Raw genomic sequence first — 24494 nt, 5'->3', positions numbered from 1 at the left:
GTAAAGAAATGGCTAAAAAAAACCCTCTAGTGCAGGGGTCAGCAACCTGAAACAGTGAAAGAGCCACTCGGAACCGGTTCCCTCACAAAAGGAAAAACTGGGAGCCGCAAAAAATGTGTGCGCACATGCGCAGAACAGGGTTTGACTGAAGAGTGGAGCCAAGGCGAGATATGCACCTACCCTGCATATTTGAATTGGTTGGTTGAACTTTTTTAGTCCCACTTTTTTTTTGGACTGCACATGGCAGAGGACTGGGAGCCGCAGGAGATGGCTGAAAGAGCCGCATGCGGCTCCGGAGCCGCGGGTTGCAGACCTGTGCTCTAGTGTAAGCAACAACCCCACCCTGGGGTGTGTTTCACCGTTTTTGTAATTGATGACCTTAGTTTCTTTCTTAGAAACCCTTGTTTCATTGTTATTTGTTATTTTATTATGCTGTTTTTGTATTTTAACTCTCCAATGTTTTCATTAAAATAACTACAACTGATTTTAAAAGGATTTTCTTTAAGTAAGCATGTTTAGGATTGCTGGCTTTTAAGAATTATATTTAGTGATTAAGTGCTAAGAATAAAAAACTGGTTTTATGGAAATTCTCATTCCCTGCACTGTTAATTTTTCTATAGCAGAATTATTCTTAATAACAACAGGTAAACATTTGCATAGGAATTCTATCAGTCTAATTTTCAGCAGAAAATTCTGCTACTCTGGACAGTGAAAACAATACTCCCAACATATAGTGGCAAATTCAGGGAAATTTTATAGAAGAGAATATGTACAGTATATGTAACTCAGGATTGGAGTCCTTGGTGCTCTGAACTTAAATTATTTGCTTCTGTTGTCTAACAAAACAATACAGGAACAGGTTTTTTTTAATGCTCATTTTGATTTAAGATTAAAAGAGAAGTTTAAAAGCACGATAGTGAACACTCTGGGCTGATTACAATGAAGGGGATATAGCAATAAAAAGATTTTCCCAGGATTTATGCCATAGTTAGATGCAAGTAATATTTTCTCTCTCCATCTGACATTACCCTGGGACTGCCTGAAATGTGTAAAATCAAAGTTCTGTTACCCATTATTTTGGAGAGATGTTAAGTGAAGGCAGGCAGATAGGGATTAGTAGTGGGAATCGCTAATTTCTGCCAGCATAGGTAATCTTTGTTAGGGGCATTGTTGTGTGTCATGACCATGATGCAAAAACAATGTTACATATCTGCATCAGATGTCAGGATGCAAATATGTAACAGCAAGATTAATGTCCCTTTGCTCGTATCTTTCAGTTTACCTAATCTTAGTTTGTTGAGCCATACTTGCCAGTATTCTTTTTCTGCCCACTGAAGGATAGTGCTTAGCACATCAGTTCATAAGGGAACCGTCCTGTGAATGTATGTACTGGCTCTGACAACTGAACTGAAAGGCATTCAGTGCACGGAAAACTGCCACAACGTTTGTAAATCTAAGGGGTTCGCAATTAATTTTACACTTAACAATGCCCTCATTTCCCTAGGAGAGCTTTCCTTTCCGCAACTCTCTTCCTTTTCGTTTGAATCTAACAATCCTGGCAGCCAATCTCGGATGCCCGGAACGCATGAACGCACGCATTCATAAGGAAACAAAACCAACTTTTTGTCCTGGAGCGAACCTAAGCGTGTCACTTTGCCTTCAGAACGTGGCAGCCAAGAAGATTCGAACTACACTTCCCAGAGATCTTGGCGGCACAGGGGCGGATAAGCGTCTGCGGAGGCGCTTCCCGCTCTCCGGGCTGAGCTGCTCTTGGGGTGGGGGTTGGACGCCGTGGAGTCGGGAGAACGATGGGAGGTAAGTAGAATCGGGCCCTACCGAGCCCTGATTGTTTCCCTGGTACTCCAAGGAAAGAATTTGTGAATGAAATAGAGGATAATGTAGAAGAGCATGGTTGGGTCCATTGCAGGGGATGTTGGTTACCTAAAACGGGCTGCAACGTTGTATTTTATTAGGGGTCACACTGCTTAGGCAGTTGTCACGTATCTCTATGGAAGCCGGATAAATCCTGCAGGTTTCTCTCTCGCCATCTCAATCTGGCAGTTAGTTTATTTCATCCCCTAATGCAGGGGTCGGCAACCTCGGCTCTTTTATGACTCGTGGACTTCAACTCCCAGAATTCCTGAGCCAGCTATGCTGGCTCAGGAATTCTGGGAGTTGAAGTCCACGAGTCATAAAAGAGCCGAGGTTGCCGACCCCTGCCCTAATGTATGCCTTTAAATTTTCTATGCACTAATATTTTAACAGTGCCATCCCCGGCGTATTTGGTGAGAACTTTCACTTCATTACCTTCAGAGAGATAGGAATGGGATTGCATGGGGAAAACACAAAACTGAGTATGAAATGGGTTTATAAAGATGCATTCTGGATGCCATTCTCTTCTGTACTCATCCCCAGAAAAAAGGGCTTGGAAAAAAAATACCACAGAAATGGACATGAGAATTTGTTTCTCTTACTAAGATATGGGTGGTGATTTCCCACAAATAGCATGTTTAATGAAAAAAAAGAAGAGAGAAGTGAATGGACTTCGTGTTCCTTCCCTTTAAAAAGTCCCTGTCCTAAGTTGATATGATTAAAGAGTTGTCCTTATAGTTCAAAAGCATTTCAATAACATATGGGCCATCCTAATCAAATTCTTCTATGGGGTGAGACCAATAGCCTGATTCTTTTTGAGCTTTTCACATAATAAGGTGGGGGGGGGGGAAAGGATCTGGTTCTTTTGTTTTGAAAGAAAAAAGTATTCTAAATTGTTCCTGTTATATGCTTAAATGGTATATTCACTAATTTTATATATATGTTCATGTCTACATGTACACCCTTAATGTGGCAAGAAATGAATGTAAATATGAAAGCAAGTTTGATTTGATTGTGATGAAAGATTGAGGAAAGATACAAAGAGAGACTATAATGAAGATAAATGGTCGTGAAAGAAAAGGAAGGAAATGAAACAAAAAATAAAAGTAGAACAGTTGCAGGAAAATAAACGATGTGTCCTATATAAAACAAATAATTTAATCTTCCAACTGAATAAATGGAAAGTGGATATAAAGGAAGGTAATGTAGACCTGTTTGGAGAACAGTGAAAATAATACTAAATGCCAGAAGTATGTGTTGATTCATGCCAAATAAAGTATAAAAGAAAGATGAAGAAGAAAAACACAATGGATGAAAAAATGCAGAGGAGAATGCTGCAGAAATGAGAAAAGAAAAATACATAGAAGAAAATAATGCAGAAATTATAAAAGAAAGATATTGTATAATGCATGGCTAGGAAAAAATATGTGCAAAGAATTAAGATTTAAGAGGGAAAGAAAATGCAGATTGAGAGGGGGGAGTGAGTTAAAAAGACTAAAGTGAATGCAATTAAAAATAGAAGATGGAATGGTTTAGGATGAAAAAATAGGAAGAAGGAGTATTATGTATGTTTGTTGCCATGACTTATTTGTAAAGTAAAAAAGGCGAGTAAAAATCTAATAAAAAAATCAAGGAATGCTGGAAAGGGTATTGAAAAGGAAGTAAAACCTGATGTTAGAATGTGGCATAATAGTAAAAGTACAATTGTTGATGGTGTAACTGGAGAAATGTTAAAATATGGAAGTGCTTTACTTATAGAGTAACCCTGAGAGTGGTTGATTGAATCTGTGCTTCATGATTGTAGGAGTGCTCTTATTCCTCTCTAAGTTAAAAAGAAAACTGGATGGAGTTAGTTTATTAAGAGTGGTTGGGAAAGTATTTTGCAAAATTCTCATTAAGAAAATGTATTATGTTTTGGCTGATTTAGAAAAACTATATGATAAAGTAAAATTTGCTTTGTGGATTAGTTTCTTTAAATATAGAATTGAGAATTAGTTGCTGAATGTAATAAAAGCAGTATACGGTGCTTCCTTTACTATTATGGAAGTAAAACATGCATGAGAATAAATGGAATGCTTAACAAATAGCTTACTATTGAACATAGAGTAAGACAGGTTGTAGAGTAACTCTGGTTGTTTAATGAATTTATGAATAATGTATATGGTTGTGCTCATGTTAAAATTGCATTGGTTGGAGATCTGAATGGACATGCATTTTTTTTACATAGATAATATCATGTTAACTAAGAACCCAAAGCATTTGCAGTGAATGATACCTGATGTTGTGATAATGTGATGCAACAAAGAGTATACATTTGAGAGCAACTACATTAAACATCAAGGAAGTTGTATTTGACAGGGAAAGTGGAATGAACAATTGCAAATTATATATATATATATATATATATATATATATATATATATATATATATATATATATATATATATGTATAGGGACGTGGTGGCTCAGTGGGTTAGGACGCTGAGCTTGTCGATCAGAAGATCGGCAGTTTGGCGGGTCGAATCCCGAGTGCCGTGTAACAGAGTGAGCGCCTGTTACTCGTCCCAGCTTCTGCCAACCTAGCAGTTCGAAAGCACGTAAAAATGCAAGTAGAAAAATAGGGACCAGTCCGGTGGGAAGGTAACAGCGTTCCGTGCGCCTTTGGCGTCTAGTCATGCCGGCCACATGACCACGGAGACGTCCTCGGACAAGCGTTGGCTCTTCGGCTTTGAAACGGAGATGAGCACCGGCCCCTAGAGTTGGAAACGACTAGCACGCATGTGCGGGGGAACCTTTACCTATATATATGTATGTGTGTGTGTGTGTGTGTGTGTGTGTGTATGTATATGTACCGTATATGTATATATATGTATATATATATATATATGCAGTGCTTTTTTTGTAAAAGAAAAAGGTGCCAGAACTCACACATGTCATACAACCTGCCTTGCCTACCCTACAAGGTTCCATCCAAAAAAGGTGCCGGAACTCCGTTCTGAGCGTTCTATGAGAAAAAAAGCCCTGTATATATGTATATGTATACACACACACACACACACACAATTCAAAGAAGCTTTTGTGTTTCTTGATAGGCTGGAGAGATTTTAAAATGTACAAATGCTGGTAGAAAGTGTTTGTGTTGTGCATACTCTGTTGTGAAGAACTAAATGAATGCCGAAAAAAATCAAAATAGCTTAAGAATGTGCTGCTGTTCTTTTTTTATATGGAAGAAAGACTTGCTTAAGTCAGGAGACACTCAAAGGGATCTGTGGTGCTATGTATATGTAGTAAAATGAGAACAGAGTCAAGAATGAGAGGGTGCTGAATGAATTTATATTGGATGCAGAGGTTAGTTATTACTATGAAAGAAGTGCGTTGCTTGGTCATATTGAGAAAATGACTCAGGACTAAATTTCAGAACAAATATAGGAAACAATAGTAAATGTGTCAGTAAGAAGAGAAGGCTGAGAAAGTTGTGGTTGGATGCAGATGATGATACTGTCAAATATGGATAGGTGAAAAGGTCAAGGGGCAAGAACAGTGTATGAAGCACTATTTGTGCTGTCTGGATGTGATGAAAGCAAGGATAATTTGCAAAGATAGAAAAATATAGTGTTGGTATAAATACGTTTAGGCACCATTTCCCTTTTCTTTTTCTTAGCTTATGACTTTTAACTTCTTCGGGTATTTTTTCTTACTCTTTTTCTGCGCTGTGCATAATGCTACTTAACCAGAAAAGAAAGAGCACAATGAGTGTATGTGTACCAAAAGTCAACTGATTGGAAGTTTGGATTCGGCATCATCATGAGAATGTATTTGTTGATAGCTCTGCTAAAATATCAGATGATGGTTTTAGCCCCTTTTTCTCTGAGATCTACAATAAAAGGCATCATACAGAATGGATTCAATTTATGGTAAATGAGTGGGGAGGGGCATTTTTTGAACTTGAATTACAGGAATTAAACACTGTTCAAACAGCTGAGGAATAGACTGAAAAGTACTAAAGATTCATATTTCAGATGTGCATATCTGGATATCTCAAGGGATTGTTTTTGTATCTGTATTTTTTTTGCAAAGCATTTTGCAATGCATTCTTCTTTCACTACGTATCTAAAGCCTGCTCTCTGTACAGTTCTTTGCTCCCAATTAATATGTGAGTCAGTTCTGATTTATCAAAGTACTCTGAGCCAGAACCTCAAACCTGAATAGACCAGCTTGGTGCTCTTCAGGCTTTTCAGCTGTATCTATTGCGAATCCGATGGAGAAGGATTTACAGAACTCTCAAATTAAATTTTCATTTACATTATTGTTGCTTAGCTAACACCTGGAGACTTTCTGGATCATGTATTTTTGTCTTCTGTTTAACTGTGTCTGAGGAGTCTGCTTAGAGACTGCCCAAGTGAGTCTTTCCTCAAGGTTTTTCAGAAACGGTTTGACATTGCCTTTTTCCTAGGGTTGTGAGAAGTGATTGGCTCAAGTTTACCTAGCTGCTTTGTGCCTAAGGTGGGACTAGAACTCACGGTCTCCCAATTTCTAACCTGATATCTTTACCACTACACCAAACTCTTTTTCTTGATCATGTATTTGTAGTACTATATTTATTCAATTGGTAGTTGAACCACCAACCCCAGATAATGACTTGAGATTGATGAGAAAAGCAGACATCACAACTACTGCTGCTCTCTTCTTGAATTATAATTTAAATTCTTAAACAGGTCTTCTTTCTCTTTTCTCTTTCCTTTTTGAATCATTTTTCTCTTCATCTCTATCCAGTCTTACATTTCTCTTTCTTCAATTATTAAATACTGTATATGAATTTCAATTTCAGTTATTAATTTAGGGGATTTTGTGTCCTAGCCTTCCCCTTTTTTGTTTTTTTAGTAACTCTGGGCCAGTCACTCTCTCAGCCCAACCCTTCTCACAGGAGTGTTGTTGGGAAAACAGGAAGGAGTATTTTTTTTATTGAAAAGTTTTAACATACAATTTTCCTTTAAAACCCCCCCCCCTCCCTTCACCCCCCCTACCTCTCCCCCCTCCCCCCTCCCCCTCCCTTCACCCCCCCTACCTCTCCCCCCTCCCCCCTCCCCCCCCCAACTTCCCAGAGCTAAATACAAGGTATATATATAAAAAGCAATCATAAACAATCATATACTAACAACTGTAAACTCTAAAATCCATCTCTCTCTAGCTTATATAGGATAGAAAAAACCTTAATAATATTAAGTATATATAGAAAAACTAAAATAAGAAAATAAAAAAAGAAAGAAGACTTATTCAAATGCTACATGAAACTTCTTAACCCTATACTTATTCTGGATAAACTCAATCCATTTTCTCCATTCCATAATATAGCGTTCTTGTGAGTGATCTTTCAAATAGGCCGAAATCTTCGCCATCTCTGCCAGGTCGGAAACCTTTAAAGTCCACTCTTCTATGGTCGGCAGTTCCTCTTTCTTCCAATACTGACCTATCAAAAGTCTTGCTGCCGTAACTAAATGCAACATCAGCTTGGTGTCCACAACTGTAGCATCTGTAATTATTCCCAACAAAAAAAGTTGCGGACAAAACTTTATCCTCTGTTTAAAAATCTTCTGCATGTTCCACCAGACTTTTATCCAAAAAGCCTTAACCTTTTTACATGTCCACCATATGTGAAAATATGTTGCATCTTCATCACCGCACCTCCAACATTTAGGCTGATAATTCGGATACATACTTGCAAGCTTTTTAGGATCTAAATGCCATCTGTAAAACATTTTGTAAAAATTCTCTCTTAAATTTTGAGCTTGTGTAAATTTTACGTTCCTCACCCAAATCTTTTCCCACGTGTCCATTGTGATAACTTCCTGGGTGTTTTGGGCCCATTTTATCATACAATCCTTAATAAGCTCTGTTTCTGAGTCAATCTCTATCAATGCAAGATATATCCGTTTGATATGTGCTGGACCCTGATTTCTAACTTGTTTTATCAAATTTCCATCAGTCATTGTAAAACCATTTTTCTGGTCTTCTTTCCACCTGGCCCGTAACTGAGTATATTGAAACCAGTTTTGAACAACCTTCTCTTCTCGCAAGAGGCTATATGATTTCAAACACCAGACATTTCTTTCCAGACTTAGGATCTCCTTGTACGTAGTCACATCATGTTTGAAACCAGCATGTATATTTTCTATTGCGTGTTTTGGAATTGCCCACAGTGGTATCTTGCAGTCTAACTTATGTCTATACTTCTTCCAAACTCTCAGCAATGCCTGTCTTAACATATGCACTCTAAACACATTGTCTACCTTCTTGTCATACAACAAATATGCATGCCAGCCAAACAACAAATCATGGCCCTCAAGATTTAATAATCTCTCTTGTGTCAAATTAATCCAATCACTTATTCCTACTAATGCAGCAGCTTCATAATATAGTTTAAGATTGGGCATTTTAAGGCCACCTCTCTCACGAGTATCCTGCATAATCTTAAATTTAACTCGTGGCTTTTTCCCTGCCCACACAAATTTATTGATACCTCGCTGCCATTCCTCCAAATTAGAGTCTTTCTTAAGAATAGGTATCATTTGAAATAAAAATAGAAATTTAGGCAGGACATTCATTTTCACTGCTGCAATCCGTCCCAACAAAGACAATTGCAATTTTTCCCAACTCTCCAATTCTTTTTGAATTTTCCCCCATAATTTTTCATAATTATTTTTATATAACTTTGTATTAGAGGGCGACAAAAACACCCCCAAATATTTAACCCTTTTAACAATCTCAAATCCAGTTAATCCTTCTAAGAGAGCCTTTTGCGAAACTGTCATATTTCTGGCCAAAATTTTGGTTTTCTGAATATTTACTTTGAATCCAGAAACCTTCCCATATTGTGTTATTATCTCCATCAGGTCCACAACAGAGTTCTCTGGCTGGGTGACTGTAACAACCAGATCATCTGCGAATGCTCTCAATCTATAATCCTGATCTCTAATTTGTATCCCCTTAATTTTTTCCGAATTCCGTATTTTAACCAATAATATCTCTAATGTTAACACAAATAACAAGGGCGATAATGGACACCCTTGCCTTGTGCCCTTCTCGATATTACATGCCTCTGTCAGGCTATTATTAACTATAATTCGGGCAGTTTGTTTTTGATATAGTGCCCTAATCGGTTGCAAAAAATTTTCCCCAAAATCCATTTTATCTAAAACTTTCAACAAAAATTGCCAATTCAATTGATCAAAAGCTTTTTCAGCATCTAGAAAAATTAGCGCCGCAGAGATCTGGTTGTTCCTTTCCAAAAACTCTAACACATCAACTATATGCCTCACATTATTTTTCATTTGCCTACCACTAATAAACCCCGTTTGATCCCCATGAATCACCTGTTGCAGAACCCTCATCAATCTATTAGCCAAAACCTTAGCAAATATCTTGTAATCTGTATTTAAAAGCGATATTGGTCTGTAATTTTTAACTTGAGTAGCATCTTGGTCTTCCTTCGGAATCAGAGAAATAAAAGCTGTTCTCCACGACGGTGGCACCTTTCCCCCCCTCTGAATTGTCTGGAACAATTCCTTTAACGGTTTTATCATCTCTAATTGCAAATTTTTATAATAGGCCGCAGTCAAACCATCCGTACCTGGTGCTTTATCCACCTTCAATTCCTTAATTGCTGTAAAAATTTCTTCTTCTGTAATCAATTGGTTAATCCCCTCTTTTTGTACTTGCGTAAGAACCGGGATGCTAGCATTCTCCAAATATATATCAATGTCTTTTTCATTAATTTTCTCCTTAGCATATAATTTAGAATAAAAATCCACGAATGCATCCTTGATAATGTCCTGTTGAAACACGACCCTTCCTTTATGCTCAATCTTATCAATATTAGAAGCCCTTTGTTTTTTCCTCAACCTATAAGCTAACCATCTACCTGGTTTATTAGCGTTGCAAAAAGTATTATGCCTGGCAAACCGCAAATTGGTTGCCACTTGGTCAGCCATTAGTTTATCAAATTGTCCTCTTAGCAATTTAATAGCCTCCTTAATCTTCACATCCTCTGGGTTCAAAATCAAAGCCTTTTCTTTTTCCTTTATTTCATTCTCCAATTCTTTCCTTCTAGCTTCCACAACACGTCTATGTTTATTATTCATATATATCAACACCCCTCTCATGTAGGCCTTGCTAGCATCCCAAACCATATCCATAGAGGTACCCTTGTTCATATTAATTTCAAAAAAATCCTTCATCCGCTGTTTGCATTCTTCCACATTTCTCTGATTTCTAAATAAGTTCTCATTTACACGCCAGGAGCGCCTGTCCCTTTTCTCTTTATCAATCTCTAACCATACTGGACTATGATCAGAGATAGTTCTTGCACAAATCTTCACCTTTTTGGTCCTCAAAAAAAAGTCATTAGTCAATAAAATAAAATCAATCCTCGAAAAAGATTGATGTCTATCAGAATAAAAGGTATAATCCTTTTCCTGCAGATGTCTCTCACGCCAGATATCTCGCAATTCCAAATCATCGTTCATTTCAAAAAAAGATTTAGGCAGTCTAGCATGACTTGGAATGCGCTTAAAAGCTCCAGCCTTGTCCATCTGTACATCCAAAACACCATTCCAATCCCCCATAAAAATAAAAGATTTATAATCCAACTGGGTAAGCTTTGTGTGAAGTAAACTAAAAAAAGTCAGCTTGTTGCTGGTTAGGTGCATATAATCCAACTAAAAGCGTCTTTTTACCTTCTAGCAGCAGCTCTATCATAACGTATCTTCCATGCTTATCTGCTTCAATTAAGTCTGCTGTTAAGGCACTTTTAACGTAAACAACCACTCCATTTTTCTTATTCATTGCAGAAGCGACAAATTGCGTACCCAACCTTGAGTTCAATAAATACTTTTGATCCAAAACTCTGATATGCGTTTCTTGCAAGCATATAACATCTATCTTGAATTGTTTTAAATATTGAAAAACTTTCTTTCTCTTCTGTGGTGAGTTTAGTCCATTAACGTTCCAAGTTAAAAATTTAGTTGCCATGCATATCCTCCCAAAGCTCTTGGAGCACTGTTTTGATAGGACTATCATCTTTAGGCCGTGCTCCTCCCACTGCTTGGCTATGAGTACGTTGTGAAGATTCCGAAGACTTTTGCTGGTCTTGTTCTTTTATTTTCTTTGCTCGTTTTAAAGCAGCACGTGTTACCCTTTGCTCACCAGGATCATCCAAAGAAGTTATAGCTTGATCTCCTCCAGCACCATCTTCCTCTACTTCAACCTCTTGATGTTCTCCTTCTCCAGATCCCTTTGCAGCTTCCAGAAGTGTTAATGGGGTTGCTTTTAGAACGTTATTATAAAAATCACGCGCTTGCTTCACAGTAATCAGCCGGTATCTTTTACCTTCATACATCACCATCAGCCCATCTGGAATCTCCCATCTGAACCTTATATCTCGTTGCTTAAGCTCTTGCACAAGAAATGTGAAGTCTTTCCTTTTCCTTAAAATCTTTGGAGGAATTTCTTTTAAAACCAAGACTTCTTGATCAGCAATCACAACTTTAGCATCATAGGCAGCTTGTATAACTTCATCTCTAATTTCTCTTTTTGCAAAGTAGACCACCACATCTCTAGGTAGCTTTCTCTGTCTAGCAATCCATGAATTCACACGGAACACTTTATCCATAGCTTCTCTTATTTCAGATGCTGGCTGTTTCAATACCACTTCAAGAGCCTCAGAAACCAGCTGCTTTAAATCTTCCTTAACATTCTCTTTTAAGCCTCTGATTCCAACAGCAAACTGCATCTGGTAATATTGAGCAAGACTTAATTCCCTTTCCATTTTGACTCTTAAATCTTCATTCTCCCGTACTTTTGCTTCTAATATGGCATTCTTTTGAGTCAAATCATCCACTTTTTCATCCAAATCATCCACACATTCCGCCACTTTATGCACTGAAGACAAAATGTCTACCTTCATCACGCTGAGCTTCTGTTCCATCCTCTCTTCTATTCTCTCCTCCAGTTTCTCCAATTTCTCCTCCATCTGTGCAAATTTATCACCCATTGATTGATTGATTGATTCCAAAAGTACCTGAGCATGTTTATCCAGAGCATCTCGTAAGTCCTTCGGTGTCAATACATCAGGAGGGTGCAACGCCTGTAATGATGATTGTTGCACCGGAGAAGATCCACCACTCCGAAGAGTTTTAGGGGGAGGTTTAGCCGCCATCTTTTACTTTCAATTGTGACACACTTTCACTTAAAGTTTAAAAAATCCATCAAGCTCGAGAGTAAAATAAAATAATCCTCTTCACCTTTTCCTCTTGTACCGCTCTGCCTGCTCCTTTTAATCCATAGTCCTTTCTTCAGGCAGGGGTGGTCGCAGACGCCTGGCTCTGCTCCAAGAAGTCCGGAGCAGAGACGCTGGCCAGCTGGGAGCAACCCAGGCTTCGGGGGAGTTCAATCCTTCAGCCGCCCAAGCTCCAAGCTCAGGCGGCCCCGGAGAACTCTACCCCTACCTGGGGCCTCACCCCCTCCTCTTCTCCCGAGGAGGGGGCTTCAAATTCGCCCGAACAGCTGATCGGCGCTGTTTCGGGCGAAAAAACACACAGCTGAGCCGCGGGCAGCCCGGGAAGGCTGTCTCCGGCGCTGCGCAGCCACCGGAAGTCGGAAAACAGGAAGGAGTATTATATATTCACTGCCTTGAGTTACTTACAAAGTAATAAAGGTGGGATAAAAAATATAGTAAAGGTAAAGGTTCCCCCGCACATGCGTGCTAGTCGTTTCCGACTCTAGGGGCCGGTGCTCATCTCCGTTTCAAAGCCGAAGAGCCAGAGCCTGTCTGAGGACGTCTCTGTGGTCATGTGGCCGGCATGACTAGACGTCAAAGGTGCATGGAACGCTGTTACCTTCCCACAGTAGTGGTCCCTATTTTTCTACTTGCATTTTTACGTGGTTTCGAACTGCTAGGTTGGCAGAAGCTGGGACGAGTAATAGGCGCTCACTGTTACGTGGCACTCGGGATTCGACCCGCCAAACTGCCGACCTTCTGATCGACAAGCTCAGCGTCCTAACCCACTGAGCCACTGCGTCCCTACAAAAATATAATACATACAAATTAATAAATATTCTACTCCTTCCACTAGCATGTGTTGGGCTAGATTTGGAGAATTCTTTTTATGCAAAATTCTTGCTGAGCAGGGAGAAGACTGTGTTTATGGAGGGAAATATGAACGTTATTTATTAGAATACTACCTGCTATACCTTGTTGCCTCTTCTGCTGCAGTGTTCTCCTTTTGATGTTCGAATAACTATCTTTTTTGGACACTTATAATTTCATGTAATCTAAAATGTGAAAGTTATCTTGAAGATCATCTAAAAGAGGAAACTGGAAAGATCTGAATATTTTGCTAGCACTCATGCATTAATGTTCCTTTGTTGATGCAAATTTTTCTTTTTTCCCCTTTTGTTGACAGCAACTGAGATACCATGATGGATAACCGTTTTGCTACTGCTCTGGTAATTGCCTGTGTGCTCAGTCTTATCTCTACCATCTATTTGGCAGCCTCAATTGGCACAGATTTTTGGTTTGAGTACCGTAACCCATCACCTCCCGAAAATAACAGTGAAAGTAAAGCCACTTGGGATGAACTTTTTGGTGAAAATGCAGATGAAAACTCTTACACTGAAGCACTCTTTCGATGGAATGGCACCATCGGGCTGTGGCGGAGATGTATCACGATGTCTGAAAACTCTCATTGGTATAATTCACCAGGTAAGTTTGCACTAAAGAGGTTCTGTAATGTATCTTTCTCTGTGCTATAATGTATTTCTTTACTTCTTCTAAGTCAGGGGTAGGCAACCTTGGCTCTTTTATAACTCATGGACTTCAACTCCCAGAATTCCTGAGCCAGCCATGCTGGCTCAGGAAGTCTGGGAGTTGAAGTCCATGAGTCATAAAAGAGCCGAGGTTGCCTACCCCTGTTCTAAGTTTATCACTACTTTTTAAAAAATGGGTATGATACGGGGAACTGGGACTGTTTTAACAATCTCATTTCCTGCTCAACATTTCACTTCATATACAAATTTTTAGGGGGAAAAGTTTAATACATGCAATTGGCAACTGTTTTCCCCGCCCCCCCCCCCCTAACATTGAAAGACAGGAAAAAAAAGAGGTATAGATTTAGGATTTACAAAATATTACAGTTAATCCTCAACTTATGACCATTTGTTTAATAATGGCCCTAAATTACAGTGGCCTCAGATAGGGTGCTCTATAGCCTTTAAAGTATTTCCAGCCATTGCAGAACTTTGCACCACTGCCCTGAAGTCATGTGATAGTCATCTGAGTGCTTGGAAACCTGTTCATACTTACAACTCTACAATTCTGTGATTGCCATCTGTAATCTTCTCTGCCGATTTCCTGAGAAAGTCAATGGGGAAGCAGAGCTAAATAATACTCCTAATTATTTAGAAAATGGTGATCTATGCCAAAGTGAACTGCATACGTTAGAACAAAAACCTGACTTGAAATTTTAAAAATAGAACAAGAATATAATTAAACTGATTTAACAAAAAGATTTGAAAGTTAAATTGGATTCATTGAAAGCTTATATTAAACCTGCTGTAACATCTGAAACAAAAGGATAAACACTAAGGATAAGAATGCAGTATATGAAACATTATCTTCAAATAAAAAAAATCAAATTACAGAGGCAGAAAACAATGACCAAATTGCAAATAGCAAAAACAAAATTGCATAAAAACAAGTGAGATGATTCCAAGGGATGCCAGTAGATTTGGGGAGTTTAATTAGAGAGAAAAATTTATAAATAGCTTGGAGAAGATAACAAAATATTTGGAGACAACACTTATTGCAAAATGTATAGATCAGCAAAAGGCAAACTAATTGAACAATTGAGTCAAAACATTACATTTATTCACTGATTTATTGAGGAAAGTGATCTAAAGTTACATATTTTTGTGGGCCAAATGTATGTGAACCTCTAGGACAGGGGTGTCAAACTGCTGGCCCGTGAGCCGGATGTGTCATGGCGAAATGTCGTCCACCCCATTGCTTGCAATGGAAAAAAAGTCGCGGTACGTCGTGACATGTCACGTGACGTGGCGAGTTTGACACCCCTGCTCTAGGATTATTAGTTCATTTGAAGGGGAAATTAGAATCAGGTGTTTCAATCAATGGGATAATAATCAGGTGTGAGTGTGGGAGATCCTGCTTTATTTAAGGAAGGAATTCTGGATATTTAGTGTCAAAGTCTGGATATTCACAACACAGGTATATGGAAGTGTGTCATGGCTTGAATAAATAAGATTTCTGGTGGCCTTTTATAAGTAAGGCAGTGAACATAGCCTACACGCTTTCCTCCTCCTATTTTCCCAACAATAACCTTGGGAGGTGGGTTGGGCTAAGCAAGAGTGACTGGCCCAGAATCACCCACCTGGCTTTCTAGGCTTGTGTCTTAACCATGAAACCAAACTGACACTCTCAAGAGAGATCAAATTGGATCTCAAGAACTGATATTAAAGCTTCTAGAAGTCAATGGAAGATAGAGAATGAATATACAGGATTCCTATCAACAGCTGTTCACCAATGCTTTTTTATTGAGTTCATTCAAAATACTACTTGAATTCCTGAAGGGATAGCTTCTCTGAAGGTGGGAATTTGGATCAGTTCAAACGATGGACATTGTTATATTGCTCCTTTGTCTGAGCTGCAGTCAGCTAATTAGCTGAATTCTGTTGGCTCTTCCAAGCTATGAAATCTAATTCGGGAAGGAGCCAGAAAGGGAAATTTTATCATGGCAAGTGCTGCTAGAAGGGCCTTAGATAATATGTGGTCTTTCATGAATAACATCAAAAGAAGCAAACATGACTTTGAATAAGGGTATGCTACTGTCTACTTTGTTATATGGAAGCAGAAGAAATATAAAAAGTTGAATTCACTGGGAATGGAACACTTAGATGTATGGGGCAAAATAAGTAGAATGAAGAATGAATGAGTGTTTAATAAATATAGAGTTAGTGCAAAATCAAAAAGTATGGAAAACATTTTGAAATGGTTTGGTTATATAATAGAAGGAATGAGGACTGAATCATAAGACATATATTAGAAGAGTGAATGGGGTCAAAGGAAGGAGAAGACTGAAAAAATGTGGTTTGATGGAATTGAGGACATCCTCAAAAACTGTAAGGCCAGATGTTTAAAGAACAAAAAGTCATTTATGAATTAACTGACCTTGTAAAAGCAAGATTGGTTTTCACAACAGAAATATTTGAAGAGATGTAGTGGATAGTCTTGATATAAATTATTTTTAGCTGTATACTTTTTTCTTGTCTTTTTGTGGCTTAATATTTTTCACTCCTTTTCTGTACTTTGCATAATAGAAATATTTACAGTAGGGAATAATGTGATAGAGAAATGTTGCATTTATTATTTTTTTAATACAAATTAGCTTTTCAACAATGCTTATTCCATCTTTCATAACAGAAACAACACTGACATTTGAGAAAAAGTTATGTTTGCGTAGCAAGCAGAGATAAAAGGGAAAGAGTATTCTGTATAAGGATTGCTATATGTTAATCCTATGTTTTCTTCAATACCTAATTTAATAAAAAGATTTCTCCTCCTGAATATGCTTAAAATTGTGCAGCATTGGAATTTCAGAGATAACATTTAGGGAATTTTCTGGCAGTTATGGGGAATTCATTACAAATTCACTTTTCTAATTGTTAGTTTCATACCTTGCCTTTTGTTAAGGGGATGATGATGATGATGTATGTAGCAGTTCTTCTTTCTATTTTTCTCCACAACAACCATTCTATGAAATAGGTTGAATTGTGAGAAAGAGAATGACCCAAAGATGAGTTTCCATGGCACAAGGTATCCTGGGTTCCAGTCCAGCTCCTTAAACTACTGTGCCAAACAGGCTTTCATTGAATCATGATCTGATTATTCTATTTCCTTTAAAAATAGATGATACTGATAATATCATTAGTAGGTAAACCAATTTGTTTAATTAATCATAGGCTCTTGAAATTATCTTACTGCAGTGTGCTAGAATAATCAGCATCCCCAGTTAGGCTTTCAGATTGTACAACACTGTATACTTTTTATTGAGGTAAATTTTCTTCATGTTCTTTGACAAGGGGGAATTAGTTATTTTTGTTACATATGCAAATGTTTTTTTAATACAAAATTTGTCGTGGCTAAATCATTGTAAGAAACTTAATTCATTGGTGCAGCCAGTAAGTAACCAAGATTTCATCTGTATCTTCTTGTTCATAGTCTGGAAAGGAAAGACAAGGCTTTCTTACTTTTTCAGCTATCGGTGAATTAAAAATTCTCTTTGCATCTGTCGAAGTAGCTACTTTTTATTAAAAGCTGGATTATTACTCCATTAGTCTCTGAAGCCAAATGATTAAATTTCTCCTACCAGCTCACTAGTAGAGCTCACTTTAAAACCTGATAGAGGTCACCTTTAATCCTGAAATTCATTAAAGTGTGTTGTTACAGAAGATGATTGCAGGGTATCCATATCAACTTCTCTTCTCAGTAGTTAAGGATTGGTTCTGGAGGAAGAATTGAAAGTATTGGCAAGAAGATGATCTTGTTTGTTTTTAATGCCCATAATTTAACTCTGTAATTACATTTCTTTTTTTCAAGGTTTCAGTCAATTCCTTCCAAACCTCAACACCACCAGCAGTATAACAGGTATTTTTCAGTACTTTGTTCAAATCAATGGAAACAAACTTTAGGATAGTCCACATAAATTCATCATTTCTTTGTATAGTCCTTTGGTGAGAAACTTATCGACGACAGTTCTGTTTCTTCATTATTTTAGATTAGGCCAATTCTCGATACAGTGCTAAAAACAATCCATAGAGTTCCATCTAGCATCTTCACAAATAAGTTGGTTCCTCCTGCTTTCGTCTCGTTATTGCAGAATTGTTTCGGAGATTCACAAAATTAGTCTTTATTTCTGGGCACTGAAATCTTTTTTAACATCAAATAAGCATTATAGCCAAATCTTTTTAGCTTTAAGCTTTCTTCACTCTCTTACCTTCTTTCATGGATACATTTGTTGCATTATTTGTGATAAGGCTATCTACCTGAATTTGAAATTCTTTCCAGTTTTAGTGCTGCTACATCTCAGTATTCAAATAATATATGCAGTTCTGATGTGTAATTTATCTAAGAAAGGAAGATATTCTATTCTTCTCTTGACACACAAACTGGATCATGTGGATTTTGTTCCATCTATCACTGCTAGATTATTGGCATATTTTTCTAATTCTTTTTCTATACTTTTTAAAATTACCCTGAGATCCATTCTTTATTGTTGGGTTGCAGCCTCTTTTCTATAACACTCATGTTGCTCAAATGAATATTGTTAATCCTACAGAAGGAGAATTGGTGGCTTAAATAGAACAGCTTTTAAAGTTTCCTTTTGCTTATTTAATTGGTTCTTATTGTAAATATAATTTCACCTATTCTCTAACCATTAACACTTTTTAACTTCTTTGTATAATTTTTTCCCCCACATACATGATGTGACTAGAACTCTCTTATTAGTTAACGATAAGACATTCTCCATGGTACAAGTGGACAGAATCAAAGTCTTGTATTTTGGGAAGAGATCTTTCAAAATAAATAGATTAACGTATTTAATTAAGTTCCTGCTGTTAATTTAGTATTACTCAAAGTGTGCACCAATACAAAGCTGTAAAAGAGATAGACGCTTTATTTGAAGTCTGATAAGTTAAGCCAACAAAAAACTGTGTCCAGGTTAGACAAAAGTTGTGGAAATGAAAAAGTTAGCCGTATGACCTTTAACTAATTTGAAGATCCTGTATATTCAGGCAAGTATCTTCAAAGGAGAAAAAGTTCTCATGATGCTATTTTGTTTAGACAATCAACTCTTGAATTCTTCATAAAAATATTTTTCCTTCACATTCATGGCTTGTGACAAATATTCCAAAGTAGAATCTTGTTGCCATAATAGATTCCCTCTTTTAATCCTTCATGCTAGATAGGTTTATTCAACATAATAATTGTATTTTTGGGGACAGTACATTTGTCTGATTCTTGTTTCATTTCTTTTGCATTTCATATTCTTCCTTACCTATTTCTACTTTAGCTGTCTACCGTTCTTTCTCTTTTGCAACTTTTAAAACAAGAAAGCTGATGGCTTGACTGACTGTTATCTCCATTTGTACCTCCTGTCCATCTGATTAGGAGCCTCCCTTCCACATACTGTTATAAAATATAACATATTCATAGAATATAATGCAGAAGTTAACATAATTCCTTCTGATATATTGGAACTGGGTTCATTTTCTCAAAAGTATTTTAGGAAAATTCTGAATTCTTATTTTAAAAATCATGTCTTTAAAAATTGATTTTCTTTTTTCTTTTTGTTATTTAAATCCAGTTTCTGAATAAATACGCATGGCAATGTGTTGTAAGGGAAAACAAAATCTTGGAATGCCAAATGAAAATCCAGGAGTTTACAAGCAAAGTTATGTCTACTTTGAGAAAAACAAATTTTGCATGGCACTAAAAGAAATCAAAGAGATAATATTTTGAAAGCCATCAAATATGTTTTCTATTTTTAAAACGATGACACCTAAAGCTAAATTACATTTAAATCACTGATTAATTTTAGGAATCCTTTCTGGCTTGGGGAACACAAAAGAGATGTTCAGATTTATAACAATTAATTGAAATAAATTAATTTAGAACATTTTTTTAATCATCTGGCTTGTGTAAACACTTGTATCTTAAAATTCCAGAACAGTTTTTTCCTTGATTAGCATAATCAAAAATCTTGCAACACTCTAAAGCAAGAGTTAAATACATTTGTAACTCTAGGGCAGAAATGTCAAACACAAGGCCCGGGGGCCGGATTCGGCCCGCGAAGTGGTTTCATGTGGCCCGCAAAGCCATCCTGGAAACAGTGAGGGAACGGCCCCCACTGCCCTGGCCCAGAGACCCTCCTTCTGGCCATACCCAGTAGGCCATACGCACTCTAGCCACGCCCACCCAGTAGGCCACGCCCACCCTGGCCATACCCACCTGGCCCCCTGAGGGCAACCGCAATGCTGATGCGGCCCTCAATGAAATTGAGTTTGACACTCCTTCTCTAGGGCCATGTAAGACTTTTAATTCATTTTGAATGGCTTCTGGTGTGACTTCAAAACTTGTTTCAAGTGAATAATGCAGATCCTTTGTAAGATTTATCTACCCCTGGCAATTTCCTGGGTTGGGGGAAACAAAAGGATGTTAGAAAAAGAATAAAAATCAAATGCACACAGAATGAAAAGAGGATATGAAAAACAAAGAATGAGTTGCTCTGGCCCAACCAGTTTTCTTCAGCATTGCTCACTAATTGGCTTCTGCCCTGAATGGATTTTAAAGGGTTGTAGGCCTCAACATTAAAATATTGCCCTTCTCTTCCATAAAAGCTGTTTTAAACTAATCTGTTCATCCTTATGTCAACTCAAGATCATTTAAAGTAGGAACAAAGGACCTTAGCTATTTATTAATAAATATGTACCTTATAAAAGGCAGATGATCAAACAAAAATCACAGCCTAATAAAAATATCTATTTCATTCTGAAAGGTGAGATGGTCACAAAGTGTGTCAGCTTTTCTTTTTTGGATCAATTCATGGAAAAATACAAAGATCCTGGGAATCATAATAGTGGCATTGATCTGAACCGAACCTGTGAGTATTCTTGGTTTATTTATTGGAAACAAATAGCTTAAATGTTTTTTCTCTCGCAAAGGTAAACGGCAAAGTAGGCTTCCACCAATTAATATATGTAGAATTGCATAGATTGATATTTTCTAAAATGGGCAAAATGTAGGAATAATCTACATTATTCTAATCTCATAATCGCTTAGCAATCTCACTTTTAAGATTTTAGTTACATGAGAATGATAAAGACTGAAATGACTAAAATCCCATAAGATTTTGATATCTTTTTCTAAAAGATCTAGGTTTATTTTTACACTTCAGAAAAAAATATTCAATTTGAATTCTTTTTCATGATATCTGAAGAGGTTGTAGGTGTTATGAGATACATAGTAGTTTTATAATTAGGGGTTAAGAATTTCAAAAATGTCATTTTACTTAGTATTTTAGTGCAAAGTAAGGCTAGAGTTTTGAAACTCTTGTCAAGAAAATGACACTTTGTACTAGCCATTCTGATAAGAGCAAGCAGAAAGAGCACCTTACAATTATTTTATTTTATTTTTATTTTAATTCCATTTATATCCCGCCCTTCTCCGAAGACTCAGGGCGGCTTACAAGCTTAGCAGTAGCCTTCATTCTATGTATATGCCTGCTTATTAGGGCTTTCACACACACCCCAAGCGGCATTATTACAAAGTCAGCTTAATTGCCCCCACCAATCTGGGTCCTCATTTTACCTACCTCGGAAGGATGGAAGGCTGAGTCAACCTTGAGCCTGGTGGGATGCGAACCTGCACTAATTGCAGGCAGCTGGTGTTACTTAAGGAGGCATTAGCCCACTGCTCCACCAAGGCGCAGTGTAGTTTGGTGGAGCAAACTACAATGGTAGTTTGCTGGTCTAGCTTCCCTGTCCTTTCTGAAAGAGATGGGTGAAAGGGTATTGCTGCTTTAGATAACTCTGTGAGTGCTTCAAGGCTTTAGGGTGGGAACCAGTCGTGGGATTCAAATATGTGAACATCGAGTTCTCTGGGTGGATGCCACTTCCGGAAGTCCATTCTGGGCCTGGGCAACAAAAAATTAGCTACCGGTTCTGCCGAAGTGGTGCCAACTGGCTGAATCCCACCACTGGTGGGAACATAGACTTCACATGAGGCTGAATGGGCAGGAAGGATAGCTTGGAAGGCCAGAAGTCCTCTAATATTGCTGCCTTATATCAAACAGTGGCATAGCCTAATGATTTTCATTTGTCCATTATTATTTTCTTTAGATCTCTGGCGCTTGCAGTTTCTCCTGCCTTTTGTCAGTTTAGGACTCATGTGTTTTGGAGCACTTATTGGAGTCTGTGCTTGTGCTTGCCACAGTCTCTATCCTGCCATTGCCACTGGAGTTCTCCACTTCCTAGCTGGTGAGTCATCTTGAGGAACATTATCTGCTTGACACATGGATGCCTTAATAATACAAGGCAAGTATTTCTTGCTCTGATCTAATTGTTGTTTGCTGATTTTTCACCAGGTTTGTGCACACTGGGTTCCGTTGGCTGCTATGTAGCTGGAATTGAGCTGCTCCATAAGAAACTACCTCCTCCTCCAGTGCAAGGCCAATTTGGCTGGTCCTTCTGTCTGGCTTGTGTGTCAGCACCTCTGCAGTTCATGGCCGCTGCCCTTTTCATCTGGGCTGCACGCACAAACAGGAAAGAATTCACACTTTTGAAAGCCTACCGAGTGGCATAATAAGATCCCCGTTTTTCCTCAAGTCTCTAATTTTCATAGTTTTTTTTAATCTCCTTGCTGTTTTTATTAGTTATTTATCTGTTTCAGAGGATGCATGCTTCTAATTACATTTATTGAAATGGCTTGGAATTAAAGAGACGTAGACACCAGATTTTGAGGAATTGCTTTTTCTTGCCAGAGATCTATAAGATTTCAACACATTTTTAAAATACATCTAAACTTCATCTGCAAAGCCAACATAGGATCCTTAAGGGGATGAAAGGTCTTGATGAAATTAAAATGGATAGAATGTGTATCCTTCTGCCAACCTAGCAGTTCGAAAGCATGTAAAAATGCAAGTAGAAAAATAGGGACCACTACGGTGGGAAGGTAACAGCGTTACCGTGCGCCTTTGGCGTCTAGTCATGCCGGCCACATGACCACGGAGACGTCCTCGGACAAGCGCTGGCTCTTCGGCTTTGAAAAGGAGATGAGCACCGGCCCCTAGAGTCGGAAACGATTAGCATGCATGTGCGGGGGAACCTTTACCTTTTACCTTTTTAGAATGTGTATCAGATAAGCCAGGACCACATTTTTCACAGTGGTAAATATGCAGCCTCCTTGAAGGTTGACATACAGTTTTGTTCCCCTCTTCAGACCTATTACTATGTCTTTTTCAATCTATTTGGTCCAGATTGTTATGAAATGGTTGACAACTGTGGAATTTTTAAATCTTGTGAAATAATTATCAAGATTGTGTGTGCGTTTCTCTCTCTCTTGTAATAGAAGCATCCGTAACAAGTTTTACTTTCTAATTTGACAAATATATCTGTATATAAATCTGACTTTTTAAATATTTTATTTATGCAATACTACATTTTATAGAATTATTATTCATGTCACCTAAGCAAACAATTTTGTTTTAAGAAAATAAACCTGGGTTAAGACTCATTAACTTTACTGGAGTAGTATGTGACTGTTAATAGAAGACAATACATGTGATATAATAGTTCATTTTAATGCACTTAACTAAAATCTTGACATCCATCCTCTTCCTTTTCAAATCACAAGATATATAAAGGGGAAAAATGAAGAGTGCATTGATTTCACTTCAAATTACAAAACCAAGATTAAGAAGAAAAGATACATATTCAGTAAGAAAATTTATACAATGCTTCCAACTTGACATTATCAATATTTGTACCAGAATCCTTACAAATAAATAGCTACATTTAGGATGTATGTTGCAAAGACTGTGTCCAGCCTTGCAACTTCAAATTAAAATATCTTTTTCTTCTTTTATGCAGAGGGCATAAAACATGTATGTGTGTGCAATAAAGCTTTTTTTAAAATACAGTGTGGGAGAAGGAAGATGTGGAATTATTCATTCTCACTGAAGAATTCAAAAATGTTAGACAGAATAACAGAGTTGAATGGGACCTTGGAGGTCTTCTAGTGCAACCCGCTGCTCAGGCAGGAAACATATACCATATCAAACAAATGGTTATCCAATCTCTTCTTAAAAACTTCCAGTGTTGGAGCATTCACAACTTATGGAGGCAGATTCTTCCACCGATTAATTGTTCTGTCAGGAAATTTCTCCTTAGTTCTAGGTTGCTTCTCTCCTTGACTCAAATACATTTTTAATACAGTACTTAGTTTTGCATGTATTCTGAGAGCAAAGAGAATGCTGTTGAAAGTTTTTACTCCGGAAAATTTTGATATATATATTGCAGAGAAGTGTCTGATTCTCATGATAAATGAATGGCAACTCCATTTAGCTGTTTAGAAAAAAAGCAAGATTATTGGGGAAAAATTGAGTTTGAATTGAATTTACAGCAAAAAGCATTATATTAGCCTCTTTATTAGTTGAAACCTACTGTGTGTTTTTAATTGTCAAAGGTTCATCCTACTTTACTTCAAAATAGATGAGATTAATAATTTGCATACTTTAAACTCCTCTAGCCTGAGGCACAAAACTTATATGTTCTAAACATGAGAGCGTGTGTTGAATAAATATTGCTTTGCTGTGTTCTAGAACAGGTTTCCATTCATTTGAATATAGTGAATTTAGGCAGAACAGGAATGGGTAGTTTATTTTTAAAAAAGACATCTCAGAATACCATAAGATATTGGAAATCCTTTGATTTTAAATATATATTTTCTATGCAAATTGAGATATATTTTTCCTCTAAACTATAGAAAATAAGGC

The 24494-nt window shown here is 37.4% G+C and overlaps 1 protein-coding gene across 1 annotated transcript; it reads left to right on the top strand.

Annotated features, from left to right (window-relative positions):
• Positions 1–1722: 1722 nt before the first annotated feature.
• On the top strand, positions 1723–23638 carry LOC310640471 (claudin domain-containing protein 1-like). The gene is made up of 5 exons (XM_083362763.1): positions 1723–1815; positions 13332–13630; positions 20499–20603; positions 21841–21978; positions 22086–23638. The coding sequence occupies exons 2-5, from the start codon at positions 13345–13347 to the stop codon at positions 22301–22303; spliced, it is 747 nt and encodes a 248-aa protein (XP_083218889.1). The 5' UTR covers positions 1723–1815; positions 13332–13344; the 3' UTR covers positions 22304–23638.
• Positions 23639–24494: the final 856 nt, after the last annotated feature.

Source organism: Vipera ursinii (genome assembly GCF_947247035.1).
Source record: "Vipera ursinii genome assembly, chromosome: 4".
Taxonomy (NCBI): Eukaryota; Metazoa; Chordata; class Lepidosauria; order Squamata; family Viperidae; genus Vipera; species Vipera ursinii.
The sequence above is the reverse complement of the archived record's forward strand: the minus strand, read 5'-3'. Positions and strand labels throughout refer to the sequence as shown.